Below are 18676 nucleotides of genomic sequence, written 5' to 3' on the forward strand. Positions count from 1 at the left end.
GCAGTCTGTGATTGTTTGCTGATGGTGCCATGGTGTATGGTAAGGCGTGACTGTAGGAAGACACAAGATGTCTTAAACAAAATTTCCAGTTGCTGTGATGAATGGCAGCTAACACTAAACGTGGGGAAATGTACGAGGGCAGTTCAATAAGTAATGCAACCCATTTTTTTCTGAAACAGGGGTTGTTTTATTCAGCATTGAAATACACCAGGTTATTCCCCAATCTTTTAGCTACACAACACTATTTTTCAACGTAATCTCCATTCAATGCTACGGCCTTACGCCACCTTGAAATGAGGGCCTGTTTGCCTGCACGGTACCATTCCACTGGTCGATGTCGGAGCCAACGTCGTACTGCATCAATAACTTCTTCATCATCCGCGTAGTGCGTCCCACGGATTGCGTCCTTCATTGGGCCAAACATATGGAAATCCGACGGTGCGAGATCGGGGCTGTAGGGTGCATGAGGAAGAACAGTCCACTGAAGTTTTGTGAGCTCCTCTCGGGTGCGAAGACTTGTGTGAGGTCTTGCGTTGTCATGAAGAAGGAGAAGTTCGTTCTGATTTTTGTGCCTACGAACACGCTGAAGTCGTTTCTTCAATTTCTGAAGAGTAGCACAATACACTTCAGAGTTGATCGTTTGACCAAGGGGAAGGACATCGAACAGAATAACCCCTTCAGCGTCCCAGAAGACTGTAACCGTGACTTTACCGGCTGAGGGTATGGCTTTAAACTTTTTCTTGGTAGGGGAGTGGATGTGGCGCCACTCTATTGATTGCCGTTTTGTTTCAGGTTCGAAGTGATGAACCCATGTTTCATCGCCTGTAACAATCTTTGACAAGAAATTGTCACCCTCAGCCACATGACGAGCAAGCAATTCCGCACAGATGGTTCTCCTTTGATCTTTATGGTGTTCGGTTAGACAACGAGGGACCCAGCGGGAACAAACCTTTGAATATCCCAACTGGTGAACAATTGTGACAGCACTACCAACAGAGATGTCAAGTTGAGCACTGAGTTGTTTGATGGTGATCCGTCGATCATCTCGAACGAGTGTGTTCGCACGCTCCGCCATTGCAGGAGTCACAGCTGTGCACGGCCGGCCCGCACGCGGGAGATCAGACAGTCTTGCTTGACCTTGCGGCGATGATGACACACGCTTTGCCCAACGACTCACCGTGCTTTTGTCCACTGCCAGATCACCGTAGACATTCTGCAAGCGCCTATGAATATCTGAGATGCCCTGGTTTTCCGCCAAAAGAAACTCGATCACTGCCCGTTGTTTGCAACGCACATCCGTTACAGACGCCATTTTAACAGCGCTGCCACATGTCGGAAGTCAATGAAACTATACGAGACGAAGCGGGAATGTTTGAAAATATTCCACAAGAAATTTCCGGTTTTTTCAACCAAAATTGGCCGAGAAAAAAAATGTGTTGCATTACTTATTGAACTGCCCTCGTAACTTAATGCGGATGAGTAGGAAGATCAAACCAGTAATGTTCCTCTACAGTATTACAGTGTCCTGCTTGACACAGTCAAGTCGTTTACGTCGACTTGGGAGAATTTTGGGAAAGAGTGGTTCACCTGTAAAGGAGACCACTGGTGCGACCTGTTCTACTCGAGTGTTCGGAATCTGTACCAGGTCGGACTGAAGGACGGCACTGACGAAATTAAGGGGGGGCGGGGGGGGTGGCTGCTACTAGATTTCTTACCGATAGGTTCGAACAAGACGTGTTACAGAGATGGTTCGGGAAATCAAATGAGAATCACTGGAGGGAACGCGACATTCTTTTCGGGGAACGCTATTGAGCAAACTTAGAGAACTGACATTTCAAGCTGACTGCCGAACGATTCTACTGGCGCCACCATACATTGCGCGTAAGAGCCACGAAGATAAGATACGAGAAATTAGACAGTATTTTTCCCTCCATTTATTTTCGAGTGGAACAGGAAGGGAAAACACTAGTAGCGATACAGAGTACCCTTCGTCACGCACGTATCGTTGCTGATCTCTATGTAGACGTAGATGTAGATCTTCTACCAAATGACATATACGTGGCATGAAAGCAGGAAACCAGTGCCAAGTTCCAACAAAAGGTGCAGTATGCTTGTGACTATCACAGAATATCATTTAGCACCTTTACGATCGTTTGCATGTGAGAATACGACAGTGGGGGGGGGGGGGGGGGGAGGGAACGTCGTGTATTTAAGTGTTCTGGTACCTGTTACTATGATGCATGTATTTCATCTGGTCTGTATTTGTTATTGTATGCTCTTACGGTGATGAACTCTGTCACTTTACTTGTCAATAAAATGACCTTGTCTTTGAAACAATTGTATTTTATTTTTTTAAGACAGCATATATGAGAAACAAGCAATGATAGAACTATAAGCTTATTTTCGATAAGGATATAAGCTGAAATATTGAATTAAAATTTGTGCCACAGCCAGAATTTGAACCCAAGTCTCATAATGACTGAGATGTGTTAACCATTACACCACCATAGCATGGACTACCCTAGTGTAATGCCCTTCCTAAAACAGAAACCTCTATTCAAATCTTCAGCCCATTTTTCCCTTCTTAAATCGTCAGTACTGCTGAAGATCTCCTTTATTGGAATAGCGCACCAGTTTTATATGTTACAGGGAAATCCTGCCTGTACCTCAGGAATAGGTGTTCTATTGATCTGATAAAATGAGTCTCAACGTTGTTTCACATTACTTCAGCTTCCATGGTTATCGAAGATAAACTTGAGGCTCATATGTCCCTGTTGTTGTTGTTGTTGTTCTTGTGGTCTTCAGTCCTGAGACTGCTTTGATGCAGCTCTCCATGCTACTCTATCCTGTGCAAGCTTCTTCATCTCCCAGTACTTACTGCAACCTACATCCTTCTGAATCTGCTTAGTGTATTCACCTCTTGGTGTCCCACTACGAATTTTACCCTCCACGCTGCCCTCCAATGCTAAATTTGTAATCCGTTGATGCCTCAGAACATGTCTTACCAACCGGTCCCTTCTTCTCGTCAAGTTGTGCCACAAACTCCTCTTCTCCCCAATTCTCTTCAGTACCTCCTCATTACTTATGTGATCTACCCATCTTCAGCAGTCTCCTGTAGCACCACATTTCGAAAGCTTCTATTCTCTTCATAATTATTTATCGTCCATGTTTCACTTCCATACATGGATAGACTCCACACAAACACTTTCAGAAACGACTTCCTGACACTTAAATCTATACTCGATGTTAACAAATTTCTCTTCTTCAGAAACGCTTTCCTTGCCATTGCCAGTCTACATTTGATATCCTCTGTACTTCGACCATCATCAGTTATTTTGCTCCCCAAATAGCAAAACTCCTTTACTACTTTAAGTGTCTCATTTCCTAATCTAACTCCCTCAACATCACCCAGCTAAATTCGACTACATTCCATTATCCTCGTTTTGCTTTTGTTGATGTTCATCTTATATCCCCCTTTCAAGAGACTGTCCATTCCGTTCAATTGCTCTTCCAAGTCCGTTGCACAGTACAAGATTGTTGACAGACTGACGTAGTGTGTGTGTTAGTGTACCCACTGCTCTGTTAGGCCCACTACTTGCCAGTCTACATAAAGGATGAGGATAGTTTCTGGAGCCCCCTTGTGCTCGCTGAGCTGGACTGAGGCTAACCTCACTTTCCCTCCTCGGTTGTGCTGCTGCAGATGTCACAGTCCCGCCCTCTGGCGCTTCTGGTGCTGTCTGCCGCCGTGGTCGCTCTGCTGCTGGTGGTGACTGCCCCCACCCCCGCAGAGGCGCAGCAGGCCGCCGCCGACGGCAACAAGCTGGAGGGCCTGGCCGACGCCCTCAAGTACCTGCAGGAGCTGGACCGCTACTACTCTCAGGTCGCCCGCCCCAGGTCAGTCACACACACTGTGCGCTGCACTCCGCACTGTGCATCGGCATACACACGAGTACGGTCCTTCACTGCAGGCGGGGGCTCTCCTCTTGATGAGCGTGAAATCTGATTCCATTACATGGTCAGTGTATTAAAAAAGCAATCTGATGTAAATATATTGCATTAGAAACTCATTACACTAGCAGCACAAAGCATTAGAAACCTATTAGACATCTGGTATATAGCATTACAAATACTACTTACGCTTTGTATTAGAAACTCATTACATTACTCACACATTGTATTAGAAACCTGTTACACATGGCATTAGAAACAACCTCCATTAGAAACCAAAATGATTAGAACCCAAATGCATTAGAAGGCACAATCATTAGAAACAAAGTGCATTAGAAACAAAGTGCATTAGAAACTAAGTGCATTAGAAATCTGTTGGAATAGAAATTACTGCTTTAAAAACCATTCTAATACAAAATAATAAATTCTTTTACCATGTAAACAACTGAAATGAAAAACTGTTGTGTTAAAAATTTGTGGTATTACAAATACATTACATAAGATAAGCTCATTGGCACTGAAAGCTGATTTATTAGAACGTCTAACAACCCCACCACAACAAAGGTCGACAGTTAATTATGATTATAGTGTGGCTCATGCTGCTAAATATTGCATTTTCGGGCAACAACAAAGTTATATTATGTGGCAGGTGTCATTAGAGCTCAGTTAATAAAGTCATTTCTTGAAATAATGGATAAACTAGGCACTCATCTTTTCGTGTTTCCCACACTGGTCTCGTTGTGAACTCATGGCTCAATCGTCGAAAATCTAGGTAGTGATGATTCCAAGCTCGGATGGAAAGAGGCCTAGGTGCTGTTCTGCGATATTCAAAAGTTTTATAGATGTGTTTCATAAACCGTTCTTGAAGATTAAACTTTTGCAAGTTAGGACAATGGTGATGTAAAAAAGTAATCAGCACTCCGACTTTAAGTTACAATTCTTTTTTATTACTTTTTTTGCAATATCACGTAACTCGTTCCAAAACATCACTTCACAATATAAAACATACTTGAAAATATCTTCCTCACTGTTAAACACATTTCATAAACTGACTACAATTTGCGTCTTTTTAACATGACGACCAAAGCTTGACTCTCTAATAATTTCTTACGCGCCCAAAAATCAGAGTTACAAGCACGTCAAAGATCATAGTGACAAAAGGAAGAATACACATAAGAATAATATCATTGCAATATATACATATCGATGTATCGAAGTACTTCTACATTAATGAAATCAAATCTGAATGTTGTCACAAAAATATGTCAACTATTTTACAGAAACATAGAATATTGCTGGTATCGAGGCGTTGAGGTGAGGTGCCGTATTGGTTACGTAATTCAAGTAGCATTACAAACGCCATAAATAGTTGTCAAGATACAAAGGAATTAATTGCGTTACCTGCCAGTGCACATTGATTTAAATCAATGGGGAAAGTCGAAAATTTGTGCTGGACCAGGATTCGACTACAGGTCTCCAGTGTTTTCTAGGCAGACACGCTGACCACTATGCCACCTACCCAGACACGATGCACCGACTGCCCTAGCATGCCTCCTATCAGACCCATATTCTCAACTTATCCACAGACTACTAATGTAGGGCCCCTTACCCATTATCCTCATCACTCGTGACATCTCGGCATTTGCCGTAAGTGTTTGAACTTGGTGTGGATCTGCACTCAAGTGTTCAATGGTCCTCCCCATCTTAATTATACATGTGGTGTCTGTTCGTTCAGAGACGTTGTGCATAATGAAGATAATAGGCATGGGTCACTACACAATTAGTGTGGGGATAAGTTGTGAATTTGCATATGACGGGAGGTGTTCTACGGCAGTTCATGCAGTTGTGATGACCACTATGTATGGATTGGATGGTCTAGTATTCAGTACAACTGACTAGTAAAGCAGGGGACTCGGTTCCGAATCCCTGTCTCGCACAAATTTTCTGCTTTCGCCATTGATTTAAAGCAACGCCCACTGGCAGCTAATATCATTAATTCCTTTGTGTCTTGACTCATAAGGCTGCAGGAGCAAAATTGTGTCTCTTAGTACTGACATGTTCAAAAAACACACACCACACACATAAATGAATAAACGTCATAGAAACTGGCACCTAGCAAACATATTGCTATGAAAAACTATTGTTATGGTAATGGATTGCCAGGAAAACCTGTTCCTGTTGACTTTCTCTGTGGCAACAGTCCTTACTATTTAATACATACTTTACACAATCAAGTAATTGGATAGACCTCTTATCATCCACCTTAAAGGAGTGAGACACCTCACGCATACCATTAGAAATTGATTTCAGTAGTGGTACACAGCACTATGGAGCATGGGGATTAAACGAAGTGTATGGGAAAGATATATTAAATAACTATTGCTGTAATTTAGTATTCATGTTAAATATAGTGACATGGGAGCTAATGCCATATAAGTTTGTAATACAATACTCCGATGTCATTTATTTGCAACGGAAGATTATTGTACTAGAAGTGTATTACATAAAGTCTGGGTCATAAGAAACTCATTGCCATTCCTCACAGTTGTACATTGTATCACATTGTAAAATGACTCTATAAAGATGCCTTCATCAGAATGTGTGTTGCTCATTACTTGCAACAGTTAGTGAAACATTCATACATTTTAAAATATGATGTGTCATACCAGTCATAAATATCATGGAAACAGCCATCAAGGAAATTAATAAAAATGGAAATCTATTTGCCAGGGATAGTTGTTAACACAGAGATACATTCTAACTTTTATTTTTCTGTGTCAAAAATCCTCATTGTACATGACAGATATTAAGTGGGCAGATAGCTCAACACACCTAGTGTTCTCCATGTCAATAAAGCTGGACATCTAACCAAGACTGTGCCGACCATTCCTTGGTTATAACATCATCGTTCAATGTTCAGTGAAGAATTTTAACAAATTTCTAATGCACTGATCGTATACTCTCCGTTGATTATTGTTGAACTTCGGTTGATACTTGTTTCTGACATTTAGTGCGAAATAGTTTTGCCCTGTAGCTGACTCATCAGAGCACCCCAAATATTTTCATCAGGGTTCAGATTAGGGTTTCAATCATGCTAGTGGAATGAAATCACCCAATTTGTTTTTCACTTACAATATAGTGCTCCTAACTGTACAGAAACAACAGTTATCACAATAATACAGGAAAACAGCCAATTTCGACTTGTTGTCTCGTTTAGAACACCATGCAACTATCTACTTTTTTTCATAAATATCAGAATTTATTTGACATCAACTGCAATTAATAATTCTGGTACTAAAAACGAGTAAAAATTCGGTACCTATTTATGAGCTGGACATATGAAAGCAAAATACATTTACCATACCTTTTTTTAATAGCTGACATATTTTCAAGTGGAAGCATGTCACCTCATAAATTTTCATATAGGTGCTTGTTATGTATGATCGCCTGATTAGTACACCAATCACATTACTTGTTTCAGCATTTTGTTGCCATCTTCAGACATGATAAAAATCCCTAAACATATTCGTCATGCTGTATAAACTCTAGTTATATCCGTAATGAACATCATAAAAATGGCATAAAATATTTTATCATTTTTCTTGATTTTTCGTTTGTGTAGAACAAGAGTTTATGGATATGACAACAGCGTTTGTGGATTTTTATATTGTCTGAAAATGCACAATAATAATGAGAAACTGGTAATGAGTGTTTTTGTAGTAATTAAATCATGTTGACGTAATAAATTGTTATATTTTGAATAGTTGTAACAAAAAATAGATGAGGCACAAGAGATATTCGCTACATGCTACCTTGCTGTGTCTGACCATACAAACTCACAATAGAGTGAGATCCTCTAAAGCCTTGTGGAAGGACCGTACTTACTGTTGGCAAGCAGGAGAAGTGAAGGCAAAATATATTTTTTGTCTCGTCGATAGTTGATTATGTTCAAAATACAGGTACAAAACTCCACTGTCAAAATGTGAAGGACGACCAACCCATCCATGAAGCCTTCATCTTGCAGGTAAGTGATCATCACTTATCAACATCACCTTCAACAGCGACCTCTGCAAGTCTTCAGCGACGAAACAGGTAAATTTGAGGTCTCGCTTGCAGATGGCTCTTGAAAGATGTCACACACATTTTGGAGCCGCTGAGTGGATCATCACATGATGATGTATACCAAAGGATGTCTCCATCAACTGTATAGAGGCCGTATAGATGCCAAGGATCAACCTCTTATGCGGATCCTAAAGGAAATTTTGTGATAAATAAGTTGCAGAAGTAGCATATTAAAGGAATTTCCGCTCTGAAATGAAGTGAAATGATCTCATGGCAGTATTCGGGAGGAGACACCATCTGGGGTTGTTCGGCCCCTGGGTTTATGACTTTCTATTAGACGCTGGTTGGGCGACTTACTCGTCGACGGAGATGAGATGAAATGAGGGCAACACAAACTTCTAGTCTATGAGTGAAATAAATATTCGCTCCAGCGGGGAATCGAACCCGGGTCCCTGGAATCTAGAGGTTGCAACCTAACCACTAGAACACAATCTGCGGACAACTTTCGGCCTAAAAGCTTACAGCGGATTATTTAAGTTTATACCATTTTACTAAAAAAATTTTATTTTATAAAGTGTTGTGTTCAAGAAAGCAAAAAGAACTGAACTCGTCAATGTATACGAGGATGGTCTGATAAGTCTAGTACAAAAACAAGAAAAAATGTTTTTCCTAAACAACTCACTTCTCTATGTAGTCCACATTGAGGGATGTTCACTGTCCCCAGCGATCCTCCAGCTTTTTCATCCCATTGGAAAAACAGGTTCTGTCAAGCTGTGGAAAACATTCATTAACTGTAATTATCTCTTCCTCATTTGATAAAAATTTCTTGCCAGCAAACCAAAGTTTCAGGACAGGGAAGAAGTCACTTGGAGCTACTTCTGGTGAGTAGGATGGCTGATGAACCAACTGAATGCCATTTCAAGCATTTTCGCCATTGTTATCGCTTATTTGTTGAATGGTGTAATATCCTAGTAAAAGAACACTGTTTTTGTGACAACCCTGATCTTTTTTTTTTAGCCATCTAAAGTTTCAAACGATCCAAGAATGAATCATAATAAGGCCCGTTTATGGTTCCGCCTTTTCCCAAATGATGTATGAGCATCATTTCTTGGGAATCTGAAAAAACAGTGGCCGTAACCTTAGCAGCTGACAGAAAATAGCCTTTGCCTTTTTCGGTGCACTTTCACCAGCCTTTGTCCATTGTTTGGACTGACGTTTTGACTCTGGTGTGTAACGATGGAGTCAGCTTTCATCAACAGTCACAAATCGGTGCTAAAAGTCTTGTGGGTTTCGATTGAACAACGCCAGACGTTGTGTTGAAATATTGAATTGGACACGCTTGTGGTCGACTGTGACCAATCTCGGCAAGCGTCTCGCAGATTGTTTCTTCAACGCCAGTTCTCCGTGCAGGTTATTATGCACTCGCTCAGTTGAGATGCCTATAGTCTCAGCAGTCTCAAGAATTTTTATTCGGCGGTCTTGCGTTACTATATCATGGATTTTTTCAATGGTGGTGACTTCAACTGGACGGCCGGAGCGCGCTTCTAATTCGATGCTTGTCTGACAGTTTTTAAATTCATTATGCAAAAGCATGTGGTCTTTAGTGATGGCGCAGGGTCCGCGTAAACTTCTTGTCCGTGTTTTCATAGTTATGGCGATTACTATTGAAATAATAAATAGGTTACTCACATCCCCCCCCCCCGCCTCTCTCGTTATCCTTTGACTGGGCCTTATATTTTAGAGATGAAACAGGGAATTCAATTTTTTGTGGACTATCATCTTGTGTACAGAGTGGATGACTGGTCGTTAGGCAACAATCAAGCCACATGATCAATGCAGACTGCCTACCTACGCCCTGCCACCTCTCAGGGGCGTAAGCACCACAAAAGGATGCCTTGTGCTGTCGAAAAGTCTCATCAAAAATTTTGTCTCTAGCAAAAGTTGTTCCTCAAGACATGATCTATTACCCCTAACCGTTTCATGAAAAGCCCTTGAAGTTATTAGTAAGCCTTGGTAGTTAGGTGAATTCGCGTCGTCCAGAGACTGGCAATTTCAATGAAAAGACGAGAAGCATCATCTATAAACAAAAATGGTTATGGTTCCCCATGACATGATCTATCGCCGCTAGACGTCTGACGCAAATACTATATATGTCTCTGAGCGCTATGGGACTTAACATCTGAGGTCATCAGTCCCCTAGAACTTAGAACTACTTAAACCTAACTAACCTAAGGACATCACACATATCCATGCCCGAGGCAAGATTCGAACCTGCGACCGTAGCGGTCACGCGGTTCCAGGCTGAAGCGCCTAGAACCGCTCGGCCACATCGGCCGGCAGAAATAATTGTTAAGAAAAAAGTTCGATACGTTGAGCCATTTACGAGACAACTAACATTGATGTACGCTGCAGGCGTAAAAAATTCAAGCGGTCGGTCAGAAACGGTGTCGCCAAACGTGTTCTTCGTTTCGTTTCCTAAAACCGAACATGGGAGCGATGCAAAAATTGACCATGGGATGGTACTAAAGACTGAACCCGCGCCAAGGGCTGTGCAGTCCCGTGCGCTGTCATCTACGCCATGAGAACAACTGACGTAATTGCCTAACTTCAGTGGTAATTATCTCGGAAAGTACGCAGCTTACCGAAGGTTTTTCTCAATAATTATTTCTCAGCATTACTTACCCTGCAGCTTACCACACACTTTTCACAGCTTTCCATTCTTGTATATCTGCATTAGAAAGTTCAGTTTTTTTCGTTTTGTTAAGCACAACTCTCCATAAAATCGTAAATTATGTAGTGAAATGTCGTAAATTTAACGAACAATGCATTATGAGCTTTCAGGTCGAAAGTTATTGTGTACACCCCCTATACATATCAGCATCCATGTATCAGTTCAAGACCTAAAAAAGAAAAAAAAACGCAAATGTACGAAAATAAAAGGAACGTATCAACCATGTTTTACCTATATTTAATTTATATGAACTAGATAGTTAATCTTATTGCCTGATCTACAGTTTACACTTGTAACATTACTTGTAACATCTTCTTAATTAAGCTTTTTTTTTAATATACGTAGTTTTCATCTCTGAACAAATACACTACTGGCCATTAAAATTGCTACAGACGCGAGATTTAATCGACAGGAAGGAGATGCTGTGATACGCAAATGATTAGCTTTTCAGAGAATTCACACAAGGTTGGCGGCGTTGCCGACACCTACAGCGTGCTGACATGAGGAAAATTTCCAACCGACTTCTCATACACAAACAGCAGTTGACTAGCGTTTGTAACGGAACTGAAATGATGGTGGGCTGACAGTAATTTGGAGCCCGCGCGTCGGAAACGGGCGCGCTGGTGTGAGACTGCCAGGGAGTGCACCCTGATGCCATCTATTGGCGAAACTGGGAATTAGCGCTGCCTGTCAGACAATGCACTAAGCTCTCGGAGTCAAATGTATTCTTTTTCTTGGTAATTATAAAGTTATTACTGTGTAATTTAATGTTGTAAAGCGCTAGTAGTAAATCATTATGACTGGTATGAACTCCAGGGTAATAAATATAAATTTTCTTAAATAATAAATGATTTCGGTGAAAAGGTGGTAGGGGAACGCCCCCACTCTTGGTGATACGAGCATAGCTAGAGGTAGCTGGAGACACAGGGACTGAACAAGGAAATGGCCTGTGGAGTGTTGACGTGATCGGACGTGCGTAACTGTGCTCACGCAAAAGCGATTGTGCAACAGCGAAGAGGCGAATATCGTCGCCGTTTGTGGAGTACAACGCGACGAATGGTTGTTGAAGCCGCCTCTACGCCACTGGGGCTGATTGTAAGAGTTACTGCGCCCAGATTTTATGGCGGACGTGCAGTAGCTTATACGAGTGCTACAGCTCGTAGTTCCAGCCGCCATTAAGGGCATGAGGCGTGAAGAGCTGCGTTAGCCACATGCGTCTCACCACCAGCACCGACACGTCTACCCAAGGCAAGACTGCTTGCAATTGTTAAGTCGAACTTTGTATACATGTAAAAGGAGAATACCAGTTTTCTTTTATGCAAGTGCAGAATATAGTAATGAGTAAAATTACGACGCATGTTGTTCATTGTAAAGTGTAGTAACCTCAAACATAGTATAGTGAAATCAGACTGAGGCCACCATTGCCTCTTTCATTTACAATTTTTTTGGTTGTAGAATACTTTAGCGTATAAGAATGTTGAAAAGAGCAATGGTCACACCAGAATGAGTCGCCTATTTATAGTTACTTAAATTTTTCTGAGTAACCTTTCAAGTAAAGTCACTTAACTAATTCTATATCAATTGTCCACAGAGTAATATCCAAATCATTAAATAAGTTGAAGGATAGAATTTTGTTAACCTAAGTTGCACAAATTGTCTTGGTAGTAATTACCAAGCCAACTCACAGAAATTGAGAGAGTATTTGCTTTGTAGAATCACCTAGAATGATCAGAAATAGTAATATTCAGAATTAAGTTTAAATTCAGCTCAAGCCGTTTCACTTTGAAACGAGCCAAAAATTGATTTATTCTTTTGCTCCTTCAGAGCTGGCGACCGTAGTTATAAGTATTTTCAGGAGGATTCGACGGTAAGTCTGCTGCTCTCGTCGTGCTGATAGGATTATCCACTGCTGCTAGCAGTGGTGATTGGATACATAAGCTCACTACCAAGTTAAGTGGGTCAGGTAGACAGTGTTACCGTGTGAACTGTAGGGCACTGTAGGCCGTGGATCGAACCCGTTCAATCATCACAGCTCTTTGGGAAATAGTCCGGTTAGGAGTGTACTAATCATTAGGCAAATACTGGCGAGTAACGGTCAAAATTGTATACGCAAGTAAATTTAGCAAGGTCCACGTAGCACCTAGTTAATGTGGTGCAATGGCGAGGGTAGGAGTGGGGTACAAGTGAGCTGAGCTTGTGGCAGCTGTGCTGTATTCAAAGATTAACAACGTGAATTCACTACTACCTCTTACCATTAGGACTGAGCTATTCACGGTTAAAATACGTAGCAGTAAGCGCAAAGGCGTGACAGCTACAAGTCCGTATTGGCTTTATACATACGGAATTAGGAAGCGGGTCATTCCGTCAGTGGAGGGGGATAAAACAACCGAGTCAGTTGAGAACATACCCCATTTACTGATGGAAAGATTCGGCGGTTCGGTCGCACGTTGCCTGGTGAAACGTTGTTGTGATGCCTCGTGTAAGGAGGAGAAATGCGTACCATCACGTTTCCGACTTTGATAAAGGTCGGATTGTAGCCTATCGCGATTGCGGTTTATCGTATCGCGACATTGCTGCTCGCGTTGGTCCAGAACCAATGACTGTTAGCAGAATATGGACTCGGAGGGTTCAGGAGGGTAATACGGAACGCCATGCTGGATCCCAACGGCCTCGTATCACTAGCAGTCGGGATGAGAGGCATCTTATGAGCATGGCTGTAACGGACCGTGCAGCCACGTCTCGATCAACAGATGGGGACGTTTGCAAGACAACCATCTGCACGAGCAGTTCGACGACGTTTGCAGCAGCATGAACAACCAGCTCGGAGACCGTGGCTGCGGTTACCCTTGACGCTGCATCACAGACAGGAGCGCCTGCGATGGTGTACTCAACGACGAACCTGGGAGCACGAATGACACAACGTCATTTTTTCGGATGAATCCAGGTTCTGTTTACAGCATCATGATGGTCGCATCCGTGTTTGGCGACATCGCGGTGAACGCACGTTGGAAGTGTGTATTCGTCATCGCCATACTGGCGTATCACCCGGCGTGATGGTATGGGGTGCCATTGGTTACACGTCTCGGTCACCTCTTGTTCGCATTTACGGCACTTTGAATAGTGGACGTTACATTTCAGACGTGTTACGACCCGTGGCTCTACTCTTTATTCGATCCCTGCGAAGCCCTACATTTCAGCAGGATAATGCACGACCGCATGTTGCAGGTCCTGTACGGGTCTTTCTGGATACAGAAAATATTCGACTGCTGCCCTGGCCAGCACATTCTCCATATCTCTCAGCAATTGAAAACATCTGGTCAGTGGTGGCCGAGCAACTGGCTCGTCACAATACGCCAGTCACTACTCTTGATGAACTGTGGTATCGTGCTGAAGTTGCATGGGCAGCAGTACCTGTCCACGCCATCGAATCTCTGTTTGACTCAATGCCCAGGCGTATCAAGGCCGTTATTACAGCCAGAGGTGGTTGTTCTGGGTACTGATTTCTCAGGATCTATGCACCCAAATTGCGTGAAAACGTAATCACATGTCAGTTCTAGTATAATATATTTGTCCAATGAATACCCGTTTATCATCTGCATTTCTTCTTGGTGTAGCAATTTTAATGGCCAGTAGTGTATGTTGAACTTGTTTCAACATGGCGGTTACAAGCATGTTTTTGAAATTGTGATACGGATTTTATTCTGCTGCTTTTTTGTGATCATAGAGCGGTATCAGTGTTAGGATTTTACGTTTTATGGATCCTGATTTGAACGAAATGACGCATGGGAAAAGTCGACTTTTCACGAAATGGAACGCATTTGTATCTGCGAAAATCCCGTCAAGTGTCCTGTTAAAAAACTCAGCGGTTTTGTCGATTGATATGCGTGGCGTGCTTTTGGGTGGCATTGGAGATCTGAGGAGACTGAGCGCAGTGTATAAGAGGGGCCGAAAACGCAGAAGCAAATGGCGACCCTGCATTAGTTAATCAGTTCGAGTGGAAATGATGCGCATTTGTTTCCTACCTTTACCTCCTGCTGTAAGATAAACTCGTTACCATGACGGACATATTCGTTCCAGAGAGTTCAGGAGCTTTGTTGATGCTGATGAGAGATAAAGAACGGTTGGATGCACACGTAAAGTTTGTATGTATATTAAGAATGGTTGGACGTGTACGTAAAGTTTGCAGGAAGTCAACAAGTGCTCACATTATCAAACGTCTAATGAGTATATTCTTGAAAATTTGCTCCATGTTGTAAGAACGTTTATGACATCAAATGTACTTAGCTATGCATCGTACAACTATACAATTTTCGCAGGTACATTCATTGGTATGTGTGAATGCTTATTCCAAAATGTGTTGTAGACGGAACATTTACTGCTTTTGCTGTTTCAAGAAAAGCTAGTTTTTCAACCATCTCAAAGTTTATGAACTCATACCAATTGAGGTATGTGTCTCGTAATGATCTCATTTTGAGGGTACATTCAATGGAACATGTGGATTTTGTGTGTAAAATTCGTCGCGGATAGAATTACACTAATAAATTATAACGCCGTATGTAATGCTGTAGTTTTACCACATGAACAACATAAATATAATAAGCTATAAACTTGTCTCATTTCATTACTTTGTGCGTCGTGTCAGCAAGCAAAAATGTTGTAAACTTACGTGTGGAATTTGTTGGAAGCCGCTCAATGTTCTCAGTCTAAAATATTGTATGCATACAGTCCGCGTAATTCCCCCGCCATGAATTTGACTGCCTCAAATAGACTATTTGTAACATCTGGCTTATCTTGTGATACCCTTAACTTAAGATAATACCTCTTAATGAGTTGACTACGACAGCATTTTAAAGTCTTATCTACATCTACATCTACTCGAGTACTCCGCAAATCGCACTTAAGTGGCTGGCAGAGGGTTCATATAACCACCTTCGCAATAATTCTCTATTATTCCAGTGTAGAACAGCTCGCTGAGGAAACGGATAACTATATCTTTCCGCTCGAGCTCTGACTTCTCTTATTTCATTATGATGAGCGTTTCTCCTGTGTAGGTCGGCGTCAGCAAAATATTTTCGCATTCGGAAAGCTGGTGATTGAAATTGTGAGAAGAATCCACTGCAACGAAAAACGCATTTATTTAATGATGTCGACCCCAAATCCTGTATCATGTCAGTGACACTCTCTCCCCTATTTCGCAATCATACAAAACGTGCTGCCCTTCTTTGAACTTTCTCGAAGTACTCCGTTAATCCTATCTGGTAAGGACCCCACACTGCACAGCAGTACTGCAAAAGAGGAAAGACAAGTGTAGTGTAGGCAGTCTCTACAGTAGATCTGTTGCATCGTCTAAGAGTTCCTCCACTAAACCGCAGTCTGTTTTGTCTTCGCCACAAAATTTTCTTTCCGCTCTTTCCAATTAAAGTTGTTCGTAATTGTTGAATTTACTGCCTTAAGATTACACTGATTTATCGTGTAATGGAAGTTTAACGGGTTCCTTTTAGCTCTCAAGTTGATCACCTCACCCTTTTTATAGTTTAGGGACAACTGTCAATTTTCGCACCATACAGACATCTTTTCTAAATCGTTTTGCAATTTGTTTTGACCTGATGACTTTTCTAGACGGTAAACTACAGCATCAGCTGCAAACAACCTGAGACGGCTGCTCAGATTGTCTCCTAAATCGTTTATATAGATAATGAACAGCACATAGCCTAGAATCAGTTCTGCTTCACTCGATGACTCTGCGTCAGTTACCACGAACTGTGACGTCTCTGACAGGAAATCACGAATCCATTTGTCTCACGTGAGACAATATTCCGTAAGCACGCTGTTTGATTACAAACCGCTTCGGAGGTTCAGTGACGAAAACCTTCTGGAAATCTAGAAATACGGAATGAGCTTGAAAACCCTTGTCGATAGCTCTCAGCACTTCATGTGAATAAAGAGCTAGTTGTTTTTCACAAAATCCGTGTTGACTGTGTGTCAATAGACCGTTGTCTTCGAGGTAATCCATAATGTTCGAACACAATATACGTTTCGGTAACCCATTACATCTCGACGTTAATGATATGGACTTGTAATTTAATACATTACTTCTATTGCCTTTCTAGAATATTGGTGCGACCTACGTAACTTTCCAGTGTCTCGATTCGGATCTTTCGTCGAGCGAGCGGTTGTATATGATAAGTATGGAACTGTTGCATCAGCATATTCTGAAAGCTGCCAACCTGGTATACAGTCTGGACCGGAAGAGGTGATTTTGTTAGGTTGCTTCACTAGTCAGAGGGTATCTACTCTAAGTTACTCATTGTAATGCCACTTCCTCGGACGAGAAATGAAAATCAAAAATTAGCTCCAAAATTCTCAATGATTTCCCCAAAACAAGTTCCAAATTCCATGAAAACTGAACAAGCAAACAAATTTCCAGTTAACACCATTAATTGCATATTAACCAGTAATTGAATCAGGAATCTAATACTTAGTAATTTATTAACATACAAAAGAAAGATAGTATTCCAGTAGAATCAAACTCAAAATACAAAATCATAGTAAATCGCAAAATCATTATAATTAAAATTCGCAAAGTAGAACCAACGTTCCCAAAGAATACTCAATGTGAGTTGTTGTTGTTGTTGTTGTTGTGGTCTTCAGTCCTGAGACTGGTTTGATGCAGCTCTCCATGCTACTCTATCCTGTGCAAGCTTCTTCATCTCCCAGTACCTACTGCAACCTACATCCTTCTGAATCTGCTTAGTGTATTCGTCTCTTGGTCTCCCCCTACGATTTTTACCCTCCACGCTGCCCTCCAATACTAAATTGGTGATCCCTTGATGCCTCAGAACATGTCCTACCAACCGATCCCTTCTTCTAGTCAAGTTCTGCCACAAACTCCTCTTCTCCCCAATCCTATTCAGTACCTCCTCATTAGTTATGTGATCTACCCATCTAATCTTCAGCATTCTTCTGTAGCACCACATTTCGAAAGCTTCTATTCTCTTCTTGTCCAAACTATTTACCGCCCGTGTTTCACTTCCATACATGGCTAGACTCCACACAAACACTTTCAGAAACGACTTCCTGACACTTAAATCTGTACTCGATGTTAACAAATTTCTCTTCTTCAGAAACGCTTTCCTTGCCATTGCCAGTCTACATTTTATATCCTCTCTACTTGGACCATCATCAGTTATTTTGCTCCCCAAATAGCAAAACTCCTTTACTACTTTAAGTGTCTCATTTCCTAATCTAATACCCTCAACATCACCCGACTTTATTCGACTACATTCCATTATCCTCGTTTTGCTTTTGTTGATGTTCATCTTATATCCTCCCTTCAAGTACTACTATTAGAGATTCGTGAGTTATGGCTAAGGTTAATTCAATCCACTGTCACTACGTTACGAGAGATAGCCGAAGCAGGCCATACTTTTGAAAGCTCGTATATGTAGGCGCAATTAGATTGTTTTTTTTTTTTTCAGAATTGATTAGTGCGATCTACAATGACGCAGTGAAACGATACTTTGACTTCAAATATTACGTTATTTAAAATTCACATAGAGGACTTGCATATATTAGACAAAGTGACTTTTAATTAGATAACCTGAAGTTGACACTATTTCGGAAGTGAACACATATAGACAATTTCATTCGTAATAACTAATGGACTATGGAACTTGGCGATAGTTACGAAGCATATAATTTATAATTCCCCCCAACACCCAGGAAAGCTTCTTCCTCACGGCTTTGTTAGGAAGTGACTAATATTGTGTAATAAACCAGCATATCATTCAAGTTTTACAATACTATTTATAGAGATAACGTGCTGCGATATTACTTGATCGAAGCGCTCGGCGCTTATATAGAAACTCCTTGACGTTAGGAATTAATAACACTGTTACGACTGATTATAGATTTGAGATTACAACCAGTCTATAG

General features: G+C 41.4%; 1 protein-coding gene across 1 annotated transcript in view; it reads left to right on the top strand.

Moving 5' to 3' along the window:
- Positions 1 to 18676, top strand: part of LOC126215117 (neuropeptide F-like) — a 644911-nt gene that overhangs the window by 382529 nt on the left and 243706 nt on the right. The window contains exon 2 of the mRNA XM_049941771.1: positions 3701 to 3894. Within this exon, the coding sequence (XP_049797728.1) occupies positions 3701 to 3894 (194 nt within the window). The remainder of the gene's footprint in view (positions 1 to 3700; positions 3895 to 18676) is intronic.

The sequence above is a fragment of the Schistocerca nitens genome, chromosome 12 (assembly GCF_023898315.1).
Source record: "Schistocerca nitens isolate TAMUIC-IGC-003100 chromosome 12, iqSchNite1.1, whole genome shotgun sequence".
Lineage (NCBI taxonomy): Eukaryota > Metazoa > Arthropoda > Insecta > Orthoptera > Acrididae > Schistocerca > Schistocerca nitens.